We start from the raw sequence: 25,237 nt of genomic DNA on the forward strand, positions 1-25,237 counted from the left end.
CAACGTCAAAGCACAGTAATTTCTGGCTTGATTCTCTAGCTTTTCGTGCTGTGGCTCGTTCCCCGCCCGTGCGTGTTACATAAAAGTTTACCCCGGATTTTTGCGACGGCTTCCCTCTTCGTCCTCGCGCGAGGACCCTCAGCCGCTCCGTGTTCTACGTGATTTCATGCCCAAGCGGCTTTGGTCCAGATGGCACGCCCCGCGCACGGCGCCAGGAAAAAAAAATGTCTCAAAAACTCCTCCCGATACTGGCCGCTAGTATGCCCTTTTGTGGTGCCCTTCTCGCCGATTTCTCGCAGTGCAACCGTTCGAGACGAAGAGCATGGAAAGAAGAGCGGGGAAAAAGAGAAAAAAGAAAGGAAAAAAAAAAAAAAAACCTTCAAGTCACTCCTGCAAAAATTCTGCTTGATCGACATTCCGCATCACGGTGTTGGGCCAAAAAGAAAGTGAAGTCTGGTAAGAGTCATGCTGAGGCACTGCGATGTTTCCACGACCACTCCATGGCGTGCCGCACGCCGGTACGCTCATTCTTCTAAATTTCCACAACCAGCACGCTCAATTACTCGCGTTCATCGTCTCAAGCATCCCCCCCTGTTTCTGTGTGGTAGCTAGGCATCAGCCGAAACGTTAGGATGGGAGTAGTGGTCGCAGCCACGTATATTCCTGGGGGACGAAATAGGGGAGCAGAAAAACACATGTATATCAAATTTGATTAGTACGCTACATGTTCTACTACAGAACGAAGTTGATTAAAGACAATGCCGCTCTGTTTCACGCGGAGGGTGAAACCGCCACCGATCCGTCAAGAACAGGATCGAAATCTGGCGGCGTAACGCCTGCGGCAGGCGGCACCGCACTGAGCTCTGCTGGTAGTGGTGGTGTTGCACAGCTTGGGCTTTGCGGAATTACGTCTGGAGGCAAACCATATGCTGGCGGCGGTGAGAGTGCGTCCAGAGATACGACATCGAGAGTGTCAATTTCCACGGTCGCTGGCGGCGCTACCACTGAACCGAGTCCACTTGCTGGCGAAGCACCCAGATTCGCGTTTGCAGCCGTTGGTGGATAAGTATCCAGAGGTGCCGCAGCAGCAGGTGATGACGGTTGAGGCTGAGTGCTGATCTGCTGCTCTTGGATTGTGACCAGCTGCTGAACCTCGTTAACGTTGATGTAGCTACTGTCCACGGTACTCTGCACGTTTACGCTGACTTCGACGTTGGTTTCCTCAACGGTAGCTCCACTGCAAGAAACGTCCTCTGTGACATATACATCGTTCACCACCGCGGGAGGCGGTTCGCTTGGTGCGTATAGACTGTCGTCTTGGACAAATGCAACCTGTTGTTGAACCACCTGGTCCTGCACATATGGCGCAAAAGGAGGCTGGTAAGTTTCTTGAACCGGCTGCATTGTCACGGACGGGACATATTGAGATTCGAACCCAACGTCTTGAGGTTGCTGGTACCCATCATCGACTGCGGTCGAGTCATCCTCGCATTCAGCAAAGCTATCCGTGAACCCTGCATCCACGTCGTCGGAGCCATTATCTCCATATCCTCCTCCTTCGAAGCTTCCGCCTTCCGCAAGCGTAGCCAGATGGGATGCTTGAGTGAATATCCTGCTTGCCCTTCGAATCTTCTGGCTCTTCGCCAGCCGACCCATCGTCTTGCCGGCGAATTTGGCACCATGAGTGGTTAATCTGGCGGCTGCAATGGTCGCCGACATGATACCCTGTGGTGTCAGGCTCGCCCCGTTACTCAGTTGGGAGATGTCGTTGGCCAGGCTCGCTGCTGCCCCCGCCGCGGCCACACCGTGGGCCACGGTCGATTTGCTGCCCGACTTCGTGGTTTTCACCGGCGCTGAACTTTCCACGGTGATTTCCGAGCTGCTTGGAGTGCCTGATCTCGCTTTTGGCGCTTGGCCCGGACGCTCCCAGCACGCAAGTTGCAGTACTTCGTGGACGTAAAACGGAACACCGTCAGGGGTGCGAACTTCTTTCCAGCCATATGGAAGAGGCGATGCAACAGGAGCGTTCCAGGTGCTCACTCCAGTGGTTTTGTTGTAATAGTACTGCTTCCCATCTGGGCTTGCATGCGCTTCCCAACCAGCGAGCAAGCTTGGGGGAGGAACAACCGCAGTCATGGGGCGGATGTGCGTGCGAAAACCGGTTGCCCGGTGCTGATACCATATCCTACCGGCGTAATTCTTCCTAATAATCCACACAGGAGACAGATGAGGCAAACTCTGACTTATGGAATCTTCTGCCCTCTTGCCCGGTTGGACTTCTGGATCAGATTCGTTCACGAAAAACGACTTGTCGTGTTCTGCGTGTCCGGTAGCAGCAGAACCCGAAGTGAAGCAATACACACAGAATGTTGTTATTACTGCACCTGTCCAGCAAATCAGACATTCGAACTTGGAAACATTGGCTTGTATAACCGCTCGACACTGAGCGCAAGTTGGCAGACTCGTTACCTTTGTCGCAGGCGGAGATTGACTCATGCTTCCCGTCAATATCGATGCACCGCCACCTGGTGATATCGTATCCGATGCAGTTGAAAATCTGCTCAAGGGCGACGTGCAACCTGTCTGATCAGAAATCATGCTACTTGGGCTTGCTGGCCATCCACTGGCGTGTGAAGAAGAGAAAACGCTACCAACGCTCTGTAGCGAATTCATTCGCCATAAGTTGGGAGATTGAGCCTGTCCTTCGGCCTGGCTCGCAACACCAGTTTGCTGAGGATGGACAGCCGACATTGAACTATTCTCATGTACGGCTTGTCCTGCATAGCCCACAGGCTGGACGGTCGATGCCATGTGAGGGTTCGAAAAGTATGACATGGAACTTGCCCGTCTCTGTAGATCAGGCCTACTCGCAACTTCTTGTTGTTGTGAAAGTTGAGGCGAGCTGGTCGAAGAGAATCCATTAGCCCCAAGCTCGGAGTGTTGAGCTGTTTGTGTATGAGCCGGAATGAGCGTCAACGCTGGCGATGACGCTGTGATTGGAATTATTCGATTAGCGAGGCCATCGTTGGTTGGGATTGATGAGGCTTCGGCGTCTGGCGACTTGACGATGTTCGTTTCCGAAGCAGGCGCACTACCCACGCCTCCGATGGCCTTCCTCGCAACCGCCTTTCTTGGGACCGCCTGGATAGGCGTGTTTGGAGTGACGCTGCTCTGCGGCATATCTGAATCTAGCGTCGCCTCAAGCTCTGTAGCTATATTCCACGGCGACACGAGGTAGATGAAAGTTCAGCTCTGGCGAAAACAGGGCGTGCGAGAAGGAAAAGAAAACGTGGAGGAGGGGTCGATCGCGAGGCTGAAAATTAGACCGCATCTCGACACCCTAGTGGCACAGTCTAAAATTGAGGCTGCCGAGAGCCGTCCCATCGTCGAGTCGATTTACAGTATTGTTGACAGTCAAGCAACTCGTTCAACGTCAATGATGCTCATGAGCTCGAAGTGCTCGCGTTGATAATGATACGGTATAAGGATGTGCCATGTCTGAATGTATCTCGACGTAACCCAAACTTCGGCCAGGATCGCATGAACTTAGCCAAGCTATCAGCCTGTTGAAGCTTAGCGGATCGCCCCCACGCTCGACACGTAAACGCATGTTGCTTTTTTTAGTTCGTCTTCGGCGACCAGAGCACTTTTTGTCGGTCATTTCGTCGCAGGCACTGACCGGAGATCCATATCCCCTTCCTCAGCTGGAAATCCGCCAGGTTAGAGGACAAAAGTCGCTGGATGAATGGCTAATTTCTGAGGCTCCATATCTACCGGTGAACGATCATTCCAAGGTACAATTGGCCCGTCTAGAAGGTACTTGCAACCCCAGTTCTGCAACTGTGAAAGGAACAGTCATGCAGGACAATTTCCGGCAGACGCTGCCAAAATCTGCCAATGAAAATGATGAAAAGAGAACACTGTGACGGTCATCTTGCTACCGCGATCAGCCTGTTCTCACAGACGGGATCGAAACCTGATTTATGGCGCTGTTCATTCGCATGAGCTAGATTGGATAAGAATCTTGTCCATGAGAATTTTGAAACTATAAAGCTGGCGTTAAACAATCCTGGGATAACGATTATAATTGTCAAACCTTGATAGGAATGGGAACTCTGCCAATTGTCAAAGACAGAGCCATGCGTGTCTCCAGCGTGCGAAACAAGTGCTATCTTAACTTAGGCCATCATATTTTTCCCATACTTTGGCATGACGAATCGAGTCCTTATTTTTTTTCGACACAATCGAGTACGTAAGTCCTCATCGGTTGGGTATCATCACGTGATTGAGTTTAGTAAAGGCCATCATTTCCACAAGAGACGTGTGTGCTCTGTACAGCATCGTCGGGAACAAATATTGCGCTCTTCGTAACACTCGAGAAGTTATGCCGAAGCTTAGTCTCAAGGAACGCATGACTTGGCTTGAACGATCTCGCCTGACAAGGGCAAGCCGAATGAGGCCACAGACACTGTCTTTCATTGGACGAGTCTACCACTCTGTTCTCTTGGAAGCATCTTCACTGATGTCCGCTAAGACAATGGAGGCCATTTATCCTCCGTCGGTGGGATGATTTTGTGTCTTCCAAGCCTTGGTTGCCGCATATCCTTGCTCAAAGACTTGGACAATCCACTTCCCCGCCCCCACATCATCAGATTTCGGATTTCTCGTATGCCGTATTAGTCAGTCTCGCGGTGGACTTCTGCCGGACTCTTTGGTGGTGCGAGCATAATCTATACACACAACGAATTTGAAGTGCGTGTTGTGTGGAAGTCTGGAGCTAGGAGGTCATAGCCATGGTGACGAGTCTGCGAACTATCCCGCAGTAAGTACTTGAAATTTCACAAACTCTCAAACTTGATAACGAGCAGCGTGTGACGCGTCGCAGCGCATACTTGAATGCTCGCGGCTTTGGAGCTATCTATCTGGACGGGAGACTGAGAACAACTCTAGGTACTACTACGAGGAGCTGCCCCAAGATGATGTCATGATCAGGGTGCTCAAGCTCGAGCCAGGAAAGAGGGAAGACTACATCCATTGCCATCTAGAGCCTGTTTCTTTGCACAATGTCCGAGGGCAGTATGAGTGCATAAGCTACGTTGTAAGTACAGAACTTCTCTCGCAAGCTTGACCGTTCAGAGCCCACGGCAGCTCACATACCATTATTTGCACTTCAGTGGGGAGACGTGACCGAAGTGCGACGCATCATCGTCGACGGCCACTGGTTTAATGTCACCCTGAACTTGTTTCATGCCCTACAGCACTTCCGAGATGAGAAGAACGAACGCACGCTGTGGGCCGACGCCATCTGCATCCAACAAACAAATCCGCCCGAGAAAGGTCGGCAGGTGCAACTGATGGGACAGATCTACGAGAACAGCCAGAGAACGCTGATATGGCTTGGACTCGATGATCAGGGCGTCGCCTTGGAGACCTTTGATTTCTTGAAGAGCACATCGTGGATCGCAAGAGCTCTGGTAGATCAATACGGGTCCGTGACCAAGATTCCAGCGCTTAGCAAGCATGAAAACCCCGTCTCTCAACATCCGCGGAAGTGGAAGTTGTTCAAGGAGTTTCTCAAGCTTGCATGGTTTAGTCGCGTGTGGGTTTTGCAAGAAGTCGGCATCGCTCGCGACGTCATCATGCGCTGGGGAGACGCAGAGATCAGGTTCAGCGATGTCATAAACGTCAACGAATTTCAGCGGCACGCGCCGCAGCTTTTCGAATATCTCCCGATGTCGTGGTATTTGCACGACGCTTTTGTAGGTCTGTTCATGTGGTATGGCAACAAGAACAGCTGGCGAGAACAAGTCGTCCCCGACTTCTGTGTACAAGCTGGCGTCCTTGTTCCGAAGCCCAACATCATCGACACTTTGATCCAGAGCTCGAGACGCGAAGTAACAGACCTGAGAGATTATATCTATGCGTTGCTGGGACATCCGTTGGCCGCGTTCAATGGGAGCACAATTGTACAGGCAGACTACACGAGACACGTCGATGACGTGTACATGGAGGTGACCCAGAAGCTGCTGACGATTTTGGAGCCGACACTCCCGCTCTCGGTGGCTGGTAGCATGGGCAAGAGACGGCCTCGAAATCTAGGTGAGGCCAGTTCGGCCTCATGGGTCATCCGCTGGGACTTGGGTGCGGAAACTCATAACCTTGGTCGCCCTGGCCAATGGTTTTACGCTGGAGGAAAGGACGCGAAGCCCTCGCTCTCGATAGATACAGAAACGAGAGCTCTGAGACTATCTGGTGTCATATTCGACAGGGTTAAATGGGTTTCAGCGCAGATTCTCCCTGCAGAAGTTGAGATCAACTCGATCATCGCGAGCCCGAGTCATCGAGCTGCCATTCAATGGCTCTGGGCTGCGCTGCCAACCGAGTCACGATATCCAGATGAGCAAGCCCGCCGCGATGCGTTTACGCTATGTCTTGTGTCTGGTCGGTACAAGCACACAAAGGTTGCGGAGGACGACATACAACTCCATCGAAAGCTTGCAAGAGCCTATGTAGACTATGTCCGATCGGTGCAAGAAGGCTCTGCGAGCGACCAGCGACTCCGAACGAACGCACGCGATTTTGAGAACGACTACACGTGGACAGCTAAGTTCAGATGCATGTTCGCGACCGAGAAGGGCTTCTACGGGATCGGGCCACAGCTTGTGCAGAAGGACGACGTGGTCATGGTGCCAACGGGCTTTATGATTCCGTTCGTTCTGCGGCCTACTAGCTCGGGTAAATCATATAGGCTCGTTGGAGCGGCTTATGTGCAAGGCGTGATGCGCGGCGAGGTGCTGGATGAGAAGGATCCGCTCGGCTTAGGTGCAGGAAAGCCGCGAGATATTGAAATCGTGTGAGCTTCGGCAGGCTCGAGCTATGAATTTGACGAAGAATGCTTGATACCCTTGAGCGCAATTATGACTTATGTGAAGGAACGCGGGCTCACTGAAAGTGGCTTTTGAAGCCCCTATATGTATAGTACTACGCTTTGTGCAACTCAGCTAGGATCGTTACCGCAGCTTCGCGCACCTCTTTCACGATGTCGCCGGCATTCTGGACGGCTTTCACGAGCCCGACCCCGGTACCGGCATACGTCGTCATCCTTCCCTCCGCTCCCCATCCAGCGTCGCCGAGCTTTACGGCTTCCTGGTACAGTCTTATATTCTCATCCCAGTCCATGCCGCTCACAGCATCGTGGTAGCTCTTGTTGACAACGCCTCTCCCGCCATATTGATCCGGCCACTCGGTCGTGCCACGCAGCTTGTCGTACACGGACGAACGAATCGTCGTCTGTCCGCCGTCACTTGCGCGAATCACCTCGTCGCGGTAGCCTTTGGCAACGACGGCCTCTGTGCTCGCAAGGAAGCGAGTTCCCATGCACACGCCCTGCGCGCCCAGCGCCAACGACGCTGCCAGTCCACGCCCGTCGGCAATGCCACCGGCGGCAATGACGGAAGGCACTTTGCTGATTTCGCCGCTGTTCTTCATGCCCGTCAGCGCATCGACCACCTCGGGGACCAGCGTGATGACCGAGGCGGCCTTGTTGAGGCCGTGGCCGCCTGCGTCGCCTCCTTGCACGACTAGCACGTCTGGATGGCACGCCGCCACAGCGCGTTTCGCCTCGTCAACGCTGCCCACCTGGATCCAGATCTGCGTGGCCCCGCCCGTGCGTTCTCGACAGGTGTCTGTCCACTTGACCAGGTTCTCGAGGTTCCTTGGGGCGAAGAGCCAAACGGCACAGGGCCTAAATTTCTCGACGCACCGAGCAGCCTCGTCCAGGTCCGCTCCCCAGTTGATGAAGCCCACGCCGATCGGCAGCACCGGCGACGTTGGCAGGCTTGCGGCCTTGCACAGGTCCACTGCTTTTTGAAGCTCGTCCTCCAGATTCGTTTGGTCGTTGCCGGAGCCAAGGAAGCCTATTCCGCCGGCTTTGCTGACTTCGACGCACAGCTTAGAGAGGGCTATCAAACGCATGGGCGCGCTTGTTATGAGGGGGGACTTCGTCCACGGATAAATGGCCTGTAGCTCGGACGGCATCGTTGGAAAAGCTCCTGCGATACGTTTGTGAGAATTGTTGGAAAAGCTCCTGCGATACGTTTGTGAGAATTGCACAAGACGAGAACCGCATCTGTACGGCGAGTGTGATGTAATATCTGTGCTTTGGAGAGTTTGTAACGGACGGTTACGTTCCGTGCAAGCGGATCGGCCTCCTGCCCGTCACGCCCTGCGTGCGGGCGGGACTAACAACAGCTCGCTCATGACCGATCGTCATGAGACTTCAGTTCAAAGGCCAGGTTTTCACGACATTTCCGCGGATCGATGGAGGCAAGCGAACACACGGACAAGCCTCTGTCGCCGGCGAAGAGTTTGATTTGCCGCTCTCAGGCTGTTCGTGTCCTAGCAGGGCGGCCATGTCGCTAAGAACGGGCACTCCCGCCTTTAGCGTCGAATCCGTCCTACATCTCTCTGCCAAGCGTCAGCGCGCAGCGAACCTGCATTTTCCTCCCATCTCTCACCTCTGCCCATCCCAACCTGCCCCATCTTGCCGTTCGTCTATATCGTTTTGGGCCCATCTTTGTTACCGAGCTCGCAGCGTGGCTCTTGTATAGTATTCCTTTGGTCCAGGAAAGGGGCGCTGGCAGCCCGAGAGCGGCGGCGAAAGTGTTGAGGCACGATGAATGCGCCAGACAGGTTTGTGATTCGGTCTTTGGTGCAACAGCTGACCCGTCTTGCTCGCTCCTTGTAGATGGTTCTCTGTGTTTTGCATCGCGCGTGCTTGGTTTCCATCGCTACAGCGCCTGCCGCGGTGAATGTGCGGCTGCTTGGCGTAGCAGTTACTGGCAGAAGCCACCGATCTGAAGGAGTAAGATCGGTATGATCAAAGAGCAACGTTGGACATGCGAAACAACACCGGCAACGCGCACATCTTTGAAACAAAGACGAACGCGCGACAAGGAGCGGGCAAGATGGGTCGCGACAAAGCAGCCATGATTAACATACCAGAAAGATTCACACAGTTCCTCCTCGAGCCCGACGAGAAGAAGGTTGAATGGGAGTTCGACACCCGTAAGCGCCATGGCCATGTGCTCGTCTTTTTGCATTGCAGTCCAACTAAGATGGGTCGTCCTCAGGTGTCGCAAATACCGCCATATTCAAGTTCAAGAAGGAGGACCACACGCTCGGCAACCTCATAACCCAGCGCCTACACCAGTACAAGTTCATCCAGTTCAGCGCATACCGCGTGCAGCACCCTCTTTTCGCCGAGTTCGAGCTCCGCGTGACCACGGACGGCAGCCTGACGCCAAAGGAGGCCATATTGAAGGCGTGCCAGGATATCATTTCCGATCTGAACGCCCTGGGCAGGGAGTTCACCAAGGAGTGGGAGTTGAAGAAGATCGCGGGAGAGCATGGCGCTGGAATGGATGGCTTTTGATAGAGCCTTGCTTTCTGGAAGGGGGTTTAATCTGATGGCGTAGCAAAGCATTCAGAACGAGGCGTTCGCGGAGAATTGACACGGGAGGCAACGAGCATCACGTAGAACGGCCGGCGGCTGCATTGGCGGACTACAGAAAAGAGACGTTTAAAAAAAGGGAAATGCTTGCTTACATGAATGATAATTGCTAGTACGAGCTCTTTTGATCTACTAGAGGATTTCAGCTGTTGTGTGTTCACGTCCTCATGACCGCTCTTCCCGTCAGCCCTCCCGTCAGCCAGCCAAAGCAAAACATTTCCCAAGCGCTCATGTCAATCTTCCGTCCGGCGGCCGGATCGAACCGTGGGCCATGTGGTATATAGGCAAATTGGCGCAAATACCACACCAACGACGGTCCGGTGGCGCAAATCCTCGGTTCGACTCACAACGGCCCAGCTAGATAGCGGTTCTATCTAGTTGGGTTGCGGAGTACCGCCACGCGAGAGCGGCCGTATGGGGACGCCTCTCGAGCCCAACGAACCTTCGAGTCGAGTACAGAGACCTTCCCGTACAGATAAGAGCTAGGATTACATCTTCTTTTTTGCCCTTTGGTGGTGAGGTGTCCGGCCATGTGGCCTTATCCCTTTGCATTGCCTTCCCCTTGATTTACTAATGGGTTTTTTTGTCTTTCTATCCACACGTCGACACTTGGCTTCTTATGACTTGCTTTCTTGTCTTGCATCACCAAATGGAGCTTTCATTCGGCCAGCGTGAAGTGGGATGATTGTCATCAGTTGACCTCTCCTCCTGGCATAACGGCCGTCTACTTGACCACCATTGGAATTCGAGTTTACTGCCCCCTTTACGATCAGATCATTCAGCTTTCGCTTCCTTCCTTCCTTTCTTTCTTTCTTTCTTCCTCCCTTCCTATCTTTCTTTTTTTCTTTTTTTTGGATGCGTTGTCTTTTAGAGTCGGATAGCACACCAGCGATACGATTCAACTACAATCTCGGCCATGACTTTCCACTAGACAAGCATCAGTGGCGTTCACATCGCCTGTAGAAGAGCGATAATGCTGACTTTTGCAGGGCATCTCTGAAAAAAGGGCAATTAGAGTAGATTTGCAACGTTGCAGGCTGATCCCCAGCAACAAAAGCTAAGATGGCACTGTGAGAAATGTCTTTTCGCGTTGGTCTCTCTTGACTGTCTGCCAGACAAAAACATCTTTTTCCAAACCTCTTTGTTATGAGTCGGTCCGTTTCCTGGCCAGGCGGCATTCCTGGACTGCGCCAATAGTGCTTGTGACATCCCCGTTGACCACGTCCTGTGCCGCAGCGACTTGTGCATGCGGTTTCCATGTCAACTTTACGGACTGCTCGAGACCACGTCGATCGCGCAAGGTTGCAACGCAACAGAAAGGAGCAGCAATAATCGTCGAATGTACCTTTTCGGGCTAACAATATCGAAGTTGACTATGCGTAACTCCTGGCAGGCATAGCTCAAGTCTTCATGCACGTTTTTCTTGTGACTGAGTAAATGATGCTAGCAAACAGAAGTGTGATAACGGTTTCTGCCGCAATGGAGGAGAAGAAGTGAAGCAGGAAGAGGTAGCATGGTGGTTTTTTTTTCGTTACATTCGGAAGACTACACACGCCACTTTGATATATGGAGGAGTACACAGACACTACCAGACTGAGCAGATGACAAAAGGCTTTAAAAAAAAATCCAGCCAAACCGGGCCGTTCATGCACACCACCCATATTTCTAATACTCATACATTCTACGATGTGCTTACTGCTTCTCCATCTGGTCAAGGATAGCCCTCGTGAACTCGTGCGTCGTTGCGTTGCCTCCCATGTCTCGTGTCCTGACCTTGCCGTCCGCAATGACGTCGTACACGGCCTTGGAGATGCGGTTTGCGTGATCGTCAAGACCGACATGCCTCAGCATCATTGATGCGGAGAGAAGCAGAGCAGAAGGGTTTGCCTGGTCCTTGCCCTTGATATCGAGACCGACGTGGCGGCAGCCGGGCTCGAAGACGGCAATGTCGCGGCCGATGTTGCAACCTGGGACGATGCCTGGCCCCCCGACTAGACCGGCACCGATGTTGGACAGAATGCCACCGTACAAGTTGGGCATGACCATGACGTCGAATTGCTGCGGGCGGCTGACGCACTGCATCGAGGCGTTGTCGACAATCATGTCGTTCGCCTCCAGGGTCGGGTACTCTTCAGCCACCTTCTTGAACGTGTTTCGGAATAGACCGTCGGCCAGCTTCATGATGTTGGCCTTGTGGATGCAGGTGACCTTCTTTCTGTTGTTGGCCAGAGCAAAAGCGAAGGCGAACTTAGCAATCCGCTCTGACTTGGCTCGGGTGATGATCTTGAGGGACTCTACCACGCCAGCGACGGATTGGTGCTCCAGGCCGGAGTACTCACCCTCCGTGTTCTCACGGATGATGCACAGATCAACGTTCTTGTGGCGGGTCTCGTAGCCGGGGATGTTCTTGATCAGCACGATGGAAGCGTAAATATCGAGCTCCTGTCGGAGGGCGACGTTAAAGGATTGGTGGCCCGATCGTTCGAGGGGCGTATACAGGATGCCCTTGAGGCCAAGTTTGTTCCTCTTCAGTGATGCAATGGCCTCGCGGAACAGCTGCTCTGAGTTCTTGTCACCGGTCTCGACACCGGAGACGTCGACCTGCTCCCACTCGATTGGCACATTGTCGGCCTTGAAGATGGCCTTGACGGCCTCGGTGACTTCGGCACCAATACCGTCACCGGGAATCAGAGTCGCCGTGTACTTGCCGCCAAACTTGGTGGGCTTGAAGATGTCCGACTGGACGGTTGCATACGATCGGGCAGCGGCAACGGCGGCGGGACGGGAGGCCTTGGACAGTGCTCGCGCGGCGAGCATTGTGCGCTGGACTGGCAGCATGTTGGCTAGATCCGCTGGTGTCGTGCGTGTGCAATTGGCGCCTAAGGGGTGGCGGAGACGGAGGAAGCGGACTGCAAAGTCGTGGGCAGCGGGCGGAAAAGATAGAGAGAGATAATAAAGCTATCGCGAGCTGAGAGCAAAAGCTCTGCACAAAGGTGGCTGAACGCACGGGCCTGACGTCTGCGGCTATCAACACGGCATTCGCCAGAGCAAAAGCACGGAGCGTCGAAACAAAATGCCTCAATCTGCCAGAAAAAAAAAGGGAAAAAAAAATCTCCACTGGACCGACATGGCATTCCAGAACACTTGAGAAGCAGATTCTTGGAGCTTGATTGACCCTGATCCCTTGATTTCAAGTCGGGAAGACGCGATTCTTCGCTTGGAACCTTCGTGGTCCACGCTCGAAGCGAAATGCATGCCTGGGATGAAACTACCAAGGACGAGAATGTGGAGATCGGATAGGACTCCAATCACCTAGAATCGAGCAGGAAGTATTCGCTCCGTTTCCCAATGGTAAATCGAATCCTCCCTGGCGTTTCCATGGTGCCATTGACGTGCTCCACGTTTTACTAGCCTGAGTTCTACTAGCTCCTGAGAATCTTCTTTCTTAATACCAGCATCCTGTGGTGAAGAAAGATAAATTTCGCAGACGTACAGATAGCTAGGGTTCAGAGAAGAAGTAGCAGTGCAAGCGGGACTCGGATGCTTCCAATCACCGGGAGCATGGAGACCTGGTTATGATCCAAATCACGAGCTACTTGTACATGTAATAAGTTATCGCTTCAGCTGAATAATTGCTAGAGCATCAAAATGAGTTACCGTGATTGAATATCTCCAAGAGGTGAACAAAGAAGGGCGTCAGAATATTTGGCCGCTAGGACAATTCATAATCCAAATTTATCTGGACGTCTTGCTCATAAAATCAAAAAGAACTGAGGTGTAGTGCTCATGAATATATAGCTCGAATTAATCCTCAAAAAAAAACTATGGATGTAAAACACAAAATACCAACTCAATCAATACCGTCATCAGCCGGCCAAACTTATGCTTACTTGATGCATGAAATAGTGTACAAACATGACACCAAAGAGGAGCATTACCACATTTTCTACAGACTCTGCACAGCTGTTCATTATCTTGTTTCTCTCCCTGTGTTTGAGAGGCTAAATGAAATTTGCTCCCCTTTTGCTAGACACGCTGGATGGACTGTTCACTTGAGAGAGACGCCACAAGAGGAATGCTTTGATCATATGCCATTGGCTTATTTTATCTTGGATTCTTTTCAATGATATCGTGTTGGTAAAGAATGGCTTAGCCATAATTCCGCTTAAAAATTCTGTGACTTTTACGTCTTTATGAGCTCGATTCAACATCTTTGAATTTTTGCAGAGAAGCTGGTAGAGTCTCGTTTACTACGCTTAAGGATCGGATCAGTGTAAGGTCCAATGTCCTTCACATTCAAATCCCACCGTTCTCAGGCTGCTCGGTTTTCGAGCAGACGCACGTCTGGTCGGGAATCGGATTTCATGCAGACTCTGAACGACGGGAGCTGATTCTGATCCCGTGCTGCTAAACCGACATGGAATCCCCATGACTGTTACGCTAAATCAGCAAATGGCTGACGTTAAGCAAATGCAAAGAAGATGACGATACTGAGGCAAAGGCTGATGGTGAAGTCGATATTATTTCCGGTGGAGTCTAGCTTCATGCAGCGGGTGGCTTCTTGATTCGATGATGTGAGCTTTCACCTTGCAGCTTGCATCAAACATTCCCCCCACCTCCAAGAATAATTTATCATGGCAAGCAGTTTTCGAATGCAACGGCTGTCGCCCCCTATTTCGTCCTTCAGACACGCTCAATCAGCCCGCAAACGTCTCATATCGGCATCCCGCCACCAGTTTTCAACGGTTCCGAGACTCGGCCGCTCCGAACAGCCCCAGCAGCGACCGGAAAAGATTGTTTACTCGAGACCGACCACTTTGAACGCGGATCGCAAGTCCTCTCCGCTGCGGGTTGTGCCGTTCATCGCGATTTTGCTGACGGGCTTTTATCTCTTCAATCGGCTGGTAAAGGAACGTTCGGGCACAAAGCCGGCAGACAAATTTGTCAAGTCAGAGCATCCCCGAGGATAGAGCAGCATTCATCATGGCGCCGACAGTGGACATCAAAACCCTGCTCGACAGAAAGGAACCGCTGTTCTCACCAGACGAGGTGACCATCATCTTCGTCCTCGGCGGGCCAGGCGCAGGCAAGGGCACGCAGTGCGCCAACCTTGTCAAGGACTACGGCTTCAAGCATCTGTCCGCAGGAGATCTTCTGCGTGAGGAGCAGGACCGTCCAGGCTCTCAGTTTGGCGAGCTCATCAAGACTCACATCAAGGAGGGAGAGATTGTCCCCATGGAGGTCACCATTCAGCTTTTGGAAAACGCTATCAAAGCCACGCTGAAAGAGGAGAACAACAACAAGTTCCTCATCGACGGTGCGATCACCTCTCCTCTCAATTCCATCGTCGTTCCAGACTAACTCGCCACGCCAGGCTTCCCACGCAAGTTGGACCAAGCTATCAAGTTCGAGGAGGCCGTCTGCCCGTCGAAGTTCACCCTTTTCTTCGACTGTCCCGAGGAAGTCATGCAGGAGCGTCTGCTGAACCGCGGCAAGACTTCTGGTCGCAGCGACGACAATATTGAGAGCATCAAGAAGAGGTTCAAGACCTTTGTTGAGACGAGCATGCCTGTCGTGGATAAGTTTGAGAAGGAAGGAAAGGTTGTGAGGTGTGACGCGACGAAAGGTCCCGACGAGGTTTATCAAGAAGTCAGAGAGAAGCTCAAGAGCAAAGGCTTGGAACCGAAGGCATAGTAGAACCACTTGGTACAAGAATCGTCAAACTTCTGGGCGAAAGAGTGTTAGTTGAGGCTTACCCATAGATTCTGCTGCTAGCGAACTCGTCACGGCGCTCAATAAGATATATAGGATATAGCAGATAGGAATGACAAATCTAAACAAAGTCATGAAAGATTCGTTATTCCACTAGCTCTTCACTATCTGCTGACCCAAGCAATCCCAAACTGCGACTGCATCTCAATCATTCAAAAAAAGCAACTTGAACGCCATTATGAGGCGTGATCACAATATCCGTGACCATCCTCGGGGCTTCGCCACCCGGCTGTCTACTCTCGATCCTACTGAACTGTTGCAGGATTCTCACCGTGGTGTAACCCATCTCTGTGAGGGCAAAGTTTTGTCCCAGACAGATGCGCGGACCTCCGTTGAAGGGAATGTAGTTCCAGCTCTTGGGGAACCACTTGTCCCAGCGTTCCGGACAGAACTGGTCAGACGGAGCAGGTTGGCCTGGAGGGTACAGGTCGGACCTGCGTTGCATGACAAGTGGAGAGTAGGCGATCTCGGTGCCCTTCGGAATACCGATAGGTTCATTGCCGGAGGTCCCCCCGCCATGGGGGAGAGTCGTGTCTTTGAGTGCGACGCGAACATTGACAGGTACGGCGGGATAGATACGTAGGATCTCATTGAGGCAGGCCTGAATCACGATCGTTTAGTGAAGCACGTTATGGAGCCGAATGCTCATTCGTTACATACCTGGAGATATTTCATGTTCTTGAGGTCTGCATATGTCGGCTCACGGTCGAAGCCGACATGATTTCCGATTTCCGTTCGCAATTTCGTCACAACGGCCGGATGTGTCGACAACTCGTAAAACAGCCAGGACAGGGTGCAAGCCGTCGTGTCCCTACCTGCGAGCAGAGTGGCCATGATTTGATCACGCAAGAACTTGGCGTCTTTGGTCTGTCTCGCAAGCGCATGCAAAAAGGTATACCGGCTAGAAGCCTTGCTGTCAAGCTCTTCCTGCGGAAGCTGTGTAGCAAGGTCAATGAATGGCTTAATGAACTCGTCCACCTTTGCAAGGGCTTCGTAATAGCCTTTGACGGGGAAGATGGCCTGAAGTGGACCGAGCATCATCTTGAGTAATTGCTTGTGCTGGACATCCTTGAACGCGTTCGCAAATTCATCCTGGCCACCTATCGCCGTCTTCTCAAGAGAGTCCGAGCTCTTTCCGAGAAGGAAGTCAGTAGCAGCGTCGAGTGTGTACGCGAAGAACAGCTCCGAGATGTCGATCTGTTTTCCCTTGCGTTCCTTGAGAATCTTCAGCATGACCTGCACATGCGTTTCGAATGTTTCCAGATCGCTAACGCGGTCTTTGATGAACTGTGGCCTAAGCAAATTGCGTGAATTTTGCCAGAGAGCGCCGTCGGTCGTGAATATGCTGTTTCCAAGGAAAGCGCTGAACTCGTGGTTAAACTTCTCGCCCTTGCCGTAATCATTGAACTGGGTGGTCAATATCGCCTTTATATTTTCCGGATCCGTTGTGACAATGGTCCAGCGGAACAGCAACGGTCCCAGCACTGTGTTCGGATTCTTTGGATTGCCAAAGTCCTGAAGGCGCTCGGCGAGCATCTCCATGCGTTTCTGCTCCTTCATTGCCCTCATCGCTCTACGAAAGCGCACGAGATTCTGGGGGTTAAACGGACTTGGGCCCATGGGGGGCACATGGCCAAGACGACGACATTTCAACATGAATCTCCAATTTGCAATTTGGGTTATACTACACAGCAAGAGATACAAGAGCAAGGGGGAACCAAAGATCCACAGCGAGATCTTGGTCCAGATGTTGAGCTGAACATCCGGCCACCATTTCAATGAAGCTTTGGGGCGCAAGAAGTCGATGAGCATCGTTAAGAGAAGATATGAATGTCCACAGGATAGAAAGCGTACAGGAGCTGAATTATGTACGAAAGCGGCATGAATTTGACCCGAGGCGTTTGTGGTCGCTGCATCCTCGCGACGAGCCGTCTCGACTCGCTTCTCTAGTTGCCTGCGTGTCCATGTGAATGAAGTAGGCAGAGCCCTAGGTAGAATTACTCGACTGGAGACTCGTCCAAGATTGACGCGAGGGAGCAAATGTGGGGTAGAACAATCGCTTGGGGTTGGCACGAGAGTCGAGGTCAGGGGTGAGGTCGGCGTTTGGGGTGGGAGAGCGCCGATAGTGGGTGTACGTTTACCATTTCCATCATTACATCAATACCCGGACCCTGGAAATCGTAAATTACACTAACTTGACTTACTTAACGTTCCAGCTTGGTGGTGTTCGGCCGGGTGCATACGAGCACTGGTATGCCTCTTGAGAATCCCCGAATACTATTTCCTCTGTTCAATGCATATACGCCTTGCCAATGGCGTCTACAGCTTCAGAAGAGGAGCTCGTCGACGTGCTGGTCAATTTTGTCGAATACAGCACGTATCCCACATCTGAACATGTGGCTTCAGCGAGCCTTCCAAACAGTGCGTTGCCACCATTGCTAAATGGCATACGCAAGGGACAGGAGTCTATAAAGGTAGCCATCGCGTGGAATCTTTTTTCACCTTGTTTGTTGCTCGCTCACTGACGGCGACCTCAGGCCGAACTGCGCGAACTTAGTCGTAACACTGCTGGCGATTTGGACGGTTGGATTTCGCAGGCCAAACAACTGCAACATGATATAGAAGAGTCCAAAGTCACTGCAAAAAAGATCTTGCAAGAGGAGGCAAGATGCGAGGAACTGTACGAGAAGGAGCAGGATGCGGCGAGCAAGGCGAATCTTCTGCGCAAGGAGCTCGATTTCAACGAAACATTGATCGGGGCTCTTGAGCAGATAAAAATCGCAACTGGATTGCTCGATAAAGCCAAAGACGCCGAATCAGAGAACGAACTTCTTCTGGCCGTGAAGGAGTTGGACAACTCGCAGAAGGTCACTGCCCAGTTGGACAGCTTGCAGAGCTCACGTTTTGGTGGGCTGCTCTCGAGACGTACTGCGCAGGTCAAGGACGGACTCAACGCAAAAATCACAAAAACTTGGGCTACATTGGTTCAATGCAATCACGAAGAGAGGAAAATTATTATCTCCAATGAGCTGGACGCAAGTGGTGGGCAAGTGAACCTCGACGACACGATCGCGGCAATGCAAGAGATAGGCAGCTTGGAGACACACTTGTCGCGATTTTATCGCGAATTGGATACACTCATTATCGGCCCACGCTTCTCTCCAGCTGCAGATGGTTCGAATGCCGAGCTTTATGTCAAGCAGGGCGAGATTTTGGTCTCTGGTCGTAGCGAGAACCGCTCTTTGGAAGTTCTCGCAGGCGATGCCAAGAAGCTCATCTTGTTCCTACAGGAATGCTTTCCAGAGGAGGCATTCAAAGTGCTCCTGGAAAAGCTTCTACCAAATTTCTTGGTGCAGCTAGTCAACGAGCAACTTGATCCCTCTGTGCCTGTTACAGTGAACTACCTTGTCAGCTACGGACCTTCTTTGGAACATATTCAAAGCTTGGCGGCCTTCATCGAGAAACTTGGAGTTGACGTTCCAAGCGATGGTGACTTGTCGCAATGGATTGATCGACTCCCCCAAAACTGGCTTTCGAGACGACGAGAAGGTGCTTTGGATGCATTGAGGACGGCGTGCTACGATGCAGTAAATATCTCAAAAATTTCAGAGAGAGTAGAAACACAGATGATAGCGAGTGACGATGTAATAGTCACAGGCGAACAAAAGGATGAGACTTGGAACGACGACTGGAATGAGGATGACGAAAAAGCAGTGAACGATCAGGACACTTCGGGCCCATCGAAAGCTGATGGGGATGGCGAGGAGGCAGAAGGATGGGACTGGGATGATGGAGATGAGAATGACTTGGCTGAACAAGACCAGCAGGCACGTGAATCTGGAAAAGCAAAAAATGACGATGAGGATGCTGAGGGTTGGGGCTGGGGTGATGATGAAGTCGATCATCCCCAAGACAAAGCTGCAGAATCGGCGCCATCCAAGACCCAAGTACCATCAAGATTGCCCCAGTCAGGGGAACAAGAAAACAAATCCTCAGGAAGCCCAAGGCCTATCACTCAGCAAGAAATAACTCTTCGCGAAACATTTCGAATTTCAGCAATACCCGACACACTTCTTGATCTTATTAATAAGGTCCTTCAAGATGCCTCGGACATCTCGCAACCAGAGTTTCCCATTGCTGAAATTGCTGCTGCAGTTGCCGCACTCTCCCCGATTCCAACACTTCTTCTCGCCCTCTATAGAGCAACAGCTCGTTCATTCTACTCACGGAGCCCAGTAGCGGATATACTCATCTACAACGACTCCACAGAGCTTGCGAGACGGCTGGAGCGTTTACTTGAAGAGCTTCCTTCAGATCATCCACTCGCACGTCGTCTACCAAGAGCTATCGAATCAGAAATTAAGAACTTAGAGTCCTTCTCAAGACTTGCGTATGGCCGAGAAATGGACTCGCAACGAACGATTTTGTCGGATTTGCTATCGTCAACGTCCGGCTTTGAGAACTGCACTAACCCGGTCAATGCACGTGAATATCAAAGCGCACTTGATGACGTCGTCTCGAGATTGAGAGAGATTGACGCTCTGTGGAAAGACGTTCTCTGCGAATCGGCGAGAAAACAATCTATTGGTGCATTAATCAGCCACGTCATCCGCAAAGTCGTACAGGACATTCTCGAGCTCGCTTCCGAACCAGCAGGTATCTCTGAACCTGAATCGAAGCAACTGAAAATCTACATCGACAATATCGCCAAGCTCTCTGATCTCTTCAACGTCATCTCGCCAGATGGTGAGGAGCGATCTTTGGTGCACGTGTATACTCCTTCATGGCTGCGCTTCGTATATCTCGGTGAGATTCTAGAGGCTAGCCTTGCGGACATCAAGTTCCTGTGGACGGAAGGCGAGCTGAGTCTAGAGTATGAATCAGACGAGGTGATAGAACTCATTCAAGCATTGTTTGCAGAGAGTGAGCACAGAAAGGAAGCAATAAGGGAGATCAAGAAGAGTGCCAGAATGAGCGGCGAGTTCGGAAGGTAGCCAGTAGATGACCATAGAAATCGAGGGGATATCCAAAAGCATTGTTTATCATTCCAAATGCGTATGGACTTTCAAACTGGAATACATTCACTCTTCTGTGACATCGATAGATCAAAAAAGCAGCGGGGCATCTGCAGAGTAATGAATCCATTACGTTCTGGCAGCCACTATCGCTAGGAGTCACGTATTAGCATATTGTTGGAATACTTGCACCTTGAAAGATGAAGCTTGCTTATGTCGACCTCAGGATAGAAGACGACCGTGTTGAACCCCTCAGGCAATCGCAGTTTGTCTATCAATACGCGAAAAGTGTCGCTGAACTTGGTCGACATGAATGGGCCGCATCCCAGTGCAAAAGATGCACAACTCGGGATGTTGTTTCTATTCTGCCTGAATAACTCCTTTTTCTTCTCGACAATCGTCACAGTGGTTAAGCGCAAGGAAGGATGGCGCTTTTCACTCTGCCCCACGTGGTGCATGCTTTTGTGCCGCGCTTGGATGATCGCAGAGGTAAATTAGCAGACAGTCAAAGGGGTATGTGATAGATTTGAGATTTACTCATTGGAATTTTTTTTTAATTAAGTGTGGTTTTTTACTCCAAAAAATTGAAGCATTAATTCTGGACGAGCCAATTCGCATCCATTGAATGAGATCATGTTTTAGTCATCCGAATTTGGGGCGAAAGAGACTACTATATCTTGCTATGGCTCCAGAACTATCTAGCTGGGAGCCTGTATTACACCGGGTTTGTTTATCTGCACCCTTTTGTCTTCGCCTGCGCTGAGAATTCCCAAGTCCTTATCCCACCGAACGTCAAATACTTTGACTCCCTTACCACCCTCGGGGCTCTTCTTTGCTTGACCTACAGATTCACGATGGAACACATACAGGCTTTCGCCTGTCTGACCACCTTCCTGGCCATTTGTGCTCGGACGCACGCTACGAATATCCCACACACGACATGAGCCATCATGGCTTCCAGAGACGAGTGAGTAGTCCGAAGACGGATCTTGCGCTAAAGACACGACGGCATTTGTGTGGCCGCGTAATGTCATGGCGGAGATCTTGGAGGCTGACGCGCGAGGATCGATGAGTGTGATGTGGCGTGCGGACGACCCTGCAGCAAGAAGACTGAGACCGCGAAGTTCCATGAGGCAGAGAAGAGGGTGCATTGTAGATTTCGAGTCGACTTGTTTCGAAGTTGTCAGGTCCCATGTGCGGACGGTGTGGTCCCACGAGGAAGAATATGCAACGGTGGCATCTTGCAGCTTGAAAACAGCAGCAGAGGCAACATCTGTATGACCTTCCATAAGAGAAATTGGCCCACGCTGGGGTGCGTGAGAAAGATCTGATTTAGAACGCTTCCTTCTCTTGTTGCCTGCGGTAGAAGCTGAGGGGAGAAGCGAGGCCGGAGCTTCGGGAGAGGAGGAAGCAGAACTCGACCACAAGCCTACTTTGTGGTCGCTTGACGCCGAAAGAATACGAGATGAGGCAGTGTTTACATCAACACTTTCGACGCCTGATCTGTGTCCATATAACTCCAGCGTTTGCCGTATCGTCTTTTCTTCCTCATTATATTTCCACACACGCACTGTTCTGTCACAGCCACCGGAGACAAGTTTGTTCTCAGAGATACATCTTACAGCCTTAATCGATGATGCGTGACCGCCAGACTCAGAGGAGGCCAGAAGTGCACCCTGTGTCGCATCCCACGCTCTTATAAGACCGTCGAAAGAGCCAGACATTATTCTTGCATCTGAAACAGAAGGTAGGACGTCCACAGAGCTCACCCAATCATCGTGTTCAAACGACGAGACGTATGTCGGCGGGAGTAAAGCGCGCACTACTTCGACAGGCAGTGTTGTCTCGGCCGATATGCCGTGAGCAGTGAGGAATTCATCGATTGTGGTTCGCAGGAATTGGCCGTTGATGAGGAACTGCAGTGGCACACGCGGCTCAGGAGTTCGCAAGCTATTCACGAGTTCTGATAGTCCTGCACGTCGAACGGCTTAAGAATATTAGTATTGTTCCAAATGAGACAGCAAGGCGTGGAGCATACAGGTAGGAACAAGGATAGGCGTGAGCTGCGGGAGATTCAATGTGTTATCTCTCGTACTGAATTGAATGCGCACTTGAGCGCCGGGTTTCTGCTGCGTGTCTATATCCATTATTCCGTGCGTAGAGGGCAATGTTCTTTGTAACGACGTTGTTCCTCGCTGTTTGTCCCAAACTTTTTTCTTGGGAGACTTTGATACAGGGTCGATGAGGGTCTGATTAGATTAGATGAACGCTAGTCTATTATAGGCACTTGTCCTAGGAGGATTTCCAACATCCTCAATATCCTCGTCGGCTGTGCCCAACGAGTTGAAGGATTAAAATTCCGGGTACAAAAGTACTATCCATCACAGCTTTGAAGTACTGGACGTGTCACTACCGCAATGGCGGATTTTGCTGGGTTATTTTCGGACAATTGTTGCGCGGTCTGCAGCAAGACTACAGACCTTCTGAAATGTGGGAAGTGCAGGAGCATTCAATACTGCTCCAAGGAATGCCAGAAGAAGGACTGGAAGACCGCACACAAAGCATTGTGTGGTCTGTTGGCTCAAATGAGGTCTACTCGAACATCTGAGTCTGCGACTGGTGCTTCAGCATCAGGTCAGTCGACTAGCAATGATGCTGGGAGCGGAACTGCTACGCTGAAGAACCTGGAGACGCAAAATTGACAAGCCTTTCCACAAATTGAATGATGGTACTTGGCTCCATGGCCGGTCTGAAAAGGACGTTTTCCAACTTCTGGTCGACAGCTTCAGGTTGCGATTGGAAGACGAACATACCTTCCGTGGAACTTCGAAGCCCGGCTCGATATACACTGGTTCTGCAGATAGCAGTTCTGCTTTCAAGCGCTACCTGACCAAAGTTGGAAGCAGAAAGAACTTGCTTCCCCCTTGGTGGAATGAGGAGAAATCGAAAGCATGTGTGGCGTTCGGCATGAAGGAGAATCAATGGTCAAACCTGCGAAAACCAGTTAAGAAGAGCGAAATCATTGACTACTACGGCTCGCCTAACATGCCAATGCAAATGAGAATGCTTGCTGAAGACATCCTCGGAGATTCACTTTCGCCCGGAGATGGGGCAAAGATGATGCGAAACTTCCAGATGATGCAGGAGGCCGGCGACGACGGCCTTGGTGGTATGAGTTTCACTCACTTAAACCTGGGGAAATAAGATGCTAGCCAGCATCAAGTGACGTTGTACTCTTCACTCTTGCGTAGTTACGGTTGCCACGCAATTTTTATTGCTGTTGGAGTTTTCACCTTTGACAAAATTACTGCAAAACCACAACAATTTCCCGCAATCAAATCCTGCCTCCACTTCCTAATTCCTACCGTGCCACCTTTGCAGTCCCACAACCAAATTCAAGGTCTGAAAGTAAAGTGTCAAAGCGAAACCTTCAGAAATTCGACTAGTCTCTGCGCCTTTCAACATGCCCGCCAAAGAATATTGCGTTAAATGCTCTACGGCTGCAGCCAATATGAGAGACTGTACAAGGTGCCTCTGTGTCTCATATTGTAGCAAGGGCTGTCAAAAGTCAGATTGGAAGGTTCACAAGAAAGTGTGCGCAAAACTCGCTGCGGCCAGGCACAAGGCTACGAAGAGCAGGGCTGACGACGGTGCATTGGATGCAGCCCATCACACAAGCAACTTTGCTTCCAATGAGACATCATGTGAGGTTTCGAAGCCATTCCACGCACTCAACTCCGGTACGTGGCTACAGGGTCGAAGCGAGGAGGAGGTCTTCAAACTGTTGGTGGACAGCTGGCGACTCCGTAAGCTGGAGGAACTTGAAACACTCAACGTCACTGAGATCACAGACGAAGATCCTGGAGTAAAGGATGGAATGGCGCCATTCAGAGACTTTGTGGAGCATGCGGCAAGGAAAAAGCTGCTCCCTTCGTGGTGGACGAAGGATAAGGTGGACAAGTGTGTCAAATATGGTCTTCGAAGGAAGAATTGGAGCAATCTAAGCACATGGGCCGAAAAAGAAAGCCTCATCAACCACTACGGCGACGCTACTCTTTTGACTCAGATGTGCATTTTCACTTTCCAGGCTTTGGGAGCCGTTCGAGAGGGAGAAGACGACATTTATCTTGGCGTTTTGGCTGAGCAGATGTCTGAAGAAGTGTGAGCATCAAGTCCGAAGATCAAAATTCCATCAAAGTCTGGGCACTTCAAGTCTCCTCAAGTTGCTTTGAGGACATTGTACGTCCATGATAGGCGTCGAAGCAACAAAGAAACATGCCTATTCACGCCTTCACTCTCGCCATTTGCTTGTCTTTATGTATTGCAAAATTATGTGAACCTAAATATAGGCGTTTATTGATTTTTCACGCAAGAATAAGGGATGTTTTCTTTATCACCACACTCTTGATCTCAGCAACGGCTAGAATGCATTCATCCCACCGCTGTCTGAGCCGGTCCTAGCGATCGTCAATGACACGCTTCACTGCCAGGTCTACATGGATGAAGTAAGAGATTGATCAGAATGACTTGTGACCGTAACAATACACGGGCAACTTAGTTGTTCAAGTCCCCAAGCTTGCACTGACTTAACTATCTTCAGAGAACAAATTGACGTAGTTTTGACGAGGCACGTGAGTCAGCGTCTGCTCGATCCAATATGATCAGGCAATTGACGGAAACTGCACCTGCCATTTTTTATGCCAGCGGCGAGGCAGGAAGGTGCCTTAATTTTGACGAGGAAAGAGCTGCCTGTGTCGAGCTCCAGCAACTAAAACATCCCATTTTTTTTTTTCTTTTCCTCTTGTTTGTTCTCGTGCACTTTCAACAGCCGCCAACATCGGTATATTCTTCAGTTCACACTAAAACGCCTAGAACGTTCTCGACGGGTCTGATACATTCGCAGCGTTGATTTCTGGAATTTCCGCATCACATAGTACCG

At 51.1% G+C, this 25,237-nt stretch overlaps 10 protein-coding genes across 11 annotated transcripts; 5 read left to right on the top strand and 5 right to left on the bottom strand.

Moving 5' to 3' along the window:
• Positions 1-684: 684 nt before the first annotated feature.
• On the bottom strand, positions 685-3,378 carry PV09_09129 (uncharacterized protein). The gene has a single exon (XM_016363125.1). It carries the CDS (start codon positions 3,178-3,180, stop codon positions 772-774), a length of 2,409 nt encoding a protein of 802 aa, XP_016209045.1. The 5' UTR covers positions 3,181-3,378; the 3' UTR covers positions 685-771.
• Positions 3,379-4,491: 1,113 nt separating this feature from the next.
• PV09_09130 lies at positions 4,492-7,018 on the top strand. 2 transcript variants are annotated; one of them, XM_016363126.1, is made up of 3 exons: positions 4,492-4,822; positions 4,951-5,098; positions 5,175-7,018. In XM_016363126.1, the coding sequence occupies exons 1-3, from the start codon at positions 4,794-4,796 to the stop codon at positions 6,855-6,857; spliced, it is 1,860 nt and encodes a 619-aa protein (XP_016209046.1). In that variant the 5' UTR covers positions 4,492-4,793; the 3' UTR covers positions 6,858-7,018. The 2 variants fall into 2 exon arrangements, with proteins under 2 accessions (XP_016209046.1, XP_016209047.1); XM_016363127.1 differs by having other exon boundaries at positions 4,951-7,018.
• Positions 6,854-8,350, bottom strand: PV09_09131 (uncharacterized protein). Its single transcript, XM_016363128.1, has one exon. It carries the CDS (start codon positions 8,035-8,037, stop codon positions 6,982-6,984), a length of 1,056 nt encoding a protein of 351 aa, XP_016209048.1. The 5' UTR covers positions 8,038-8,350; the 3' UTR covers positions 6,854-6,981.
• PV09_09132 (uncharacterized protein) lies at positions 8,300-9,670 on the top strand. The gene is made up of 3 exons (XM_016363129.1): positions 8,300-8,691; positions 9,008-9,066; positions 9,132-9,670. The coding sequence occupies exons 1-3, from the start codon at positions 8,675-8,677 to the stop codon at positions 9,431-9,433; spliced, it is 378 nt and encodes a 125-aa protein (XP_016209049.1). The 5' UTR covers positions 8,300-8,674; the 3' UTR covers positions 9,434-9,670.
• A 1,145-nt stretch (positions 9,671-10,815) lies between these two features.
• On the bottom strand, positions 10,816-12,456 carry PV09_09133 (isocitrate dehydrogenase [NAD] subunit 1, mitochondrial). Its single transcript, XM_016363130.1, has one exon. It carries the CDS (start codon positions 12,347-12,349, stop codon positions 11,204-11,206), a length of 1,146 nt encoding a protein of 381 aa, XP_016209050.1. The 5' UTR covers positions 12,350-12,456; the 3' UTR covers positions 10,816-11,203.
• A 1,609-nt stretch (positions 12,457-14,065) lies between these two features.
• Positions 14,066-15,364, top strand: PV09_09134 (uncharacterized protein). The gene is made up of 2 exons (XM_016363131.1): positions 14,066-14,828; positions 14,886-15,364. The coding sequence occupies exons 1-2, from the start codon at positions 14,495-14,497 to the stop codon at positions 15,203-15,205; spliced, it is 654 nt and encodes a 217-aa protein (XP_016209051.1). The 5' UTR covers positions 14,066-14,494; the 3' UTR covers positions 15,206-15,364.
• Positions 15,359-17,317, bottom strand: PV09_09135 (uncharacterized protein). Its single transcript, XM_016363132.1, has 2 exons — positions 15,944-17,317; positions 15,359-15,884 (listed from the first exon to the last, which is right to left on the bottom strand). Exons 1-2 carry the CDS (start codon positions 17,093-17,095, stop codon positions 15,432-15,434), a joined length of 1,605 nt encoding a protein of 534 aa, XP_016209052.1. The 5' UTR covers positions 17,096-17,317; the 3' UTR covers positions 15,359-15,431.
• Positions 17,318-17,486: 169 nt separating this feature from the next.
• On the top strand, positions 17,487-20,493 carry PV09_09136 (uncharacterized protein). Its single transcript, XM_016363133.1, has 2 exons — positions 17,487-17,757; positions 17,821-20,493. Exons 1-2 carry the CDS (start codon positions 17,596-17,598, stop codon positions 20,275-20,277), a joined length of 2,619 nt encoding a protein of 872 aa, XP_016209053.1. The 5' UTR covers positions 17,487-17,595; the 3' UTR covers positions 20,278-20,493.
• Positions 20,494-20,835: 342 nt separating this feature from the next.
• Positions 20,836-22,489, bottom strand: PV09_09137 (uncharacterized protein). Its single transcript, XM_016363134.1, has 2 exons — positions 22,337-22,489; positions 20,836-22,285 (listed from the first exon to the last, which is right to left on the bottom strand). The coding sequence occupies exons 1-2, from the start codon at positions 22,443-22,445 to the stop codon at positions 20,997-20,999; spliced, it is 1,398 nt and encodes a 465-aa protein (XP_016209054.1). The 5' UTR covers positions 22,446-22,489; the 3' UTR covers positions 20,836-20,996.
• Positions 22,490-22,715: 226 nt separating this feature from the next.
• On the top strand, positions 22,716-24,600 carry PV09_09138 (uncharacterized protein; the record flags this gene model as incomplete). The annotated part of the gene is made up of 3 exons (XM_016363135.1): positions 22,716-22,936; positions 22,989-23,467; positions 23,871-24,600. The coding sequence occupies 3 exons, from the start codon at positions 22,716-22,718 to the stop codon at positions 24,461-24,463; spliced, it is 1,293 nt and encodes a 430-aa protein (XP_016209055.1). The 3' UTR covers positions 24,464-24,600.
• Positions 24,601-25,237: the final 637 nt, after the last annotated feature.

The sequence above is a fragment of the Verruconis gallopava genome, assembly GCF_000836295.1.
Source record: "Verruconis gallopava strain CBS 43764 unplaced genomic scaffold supercont1.54, whole genome shotgun sequence".
In the NCBI taxonomy this organism is placed as follows: Eukaryota; Fungi; Ascomycota; class Dothideomycetes; order Venturiales; family Sympoventuriaceae; genus Verruconis; species Verruconis gallopava.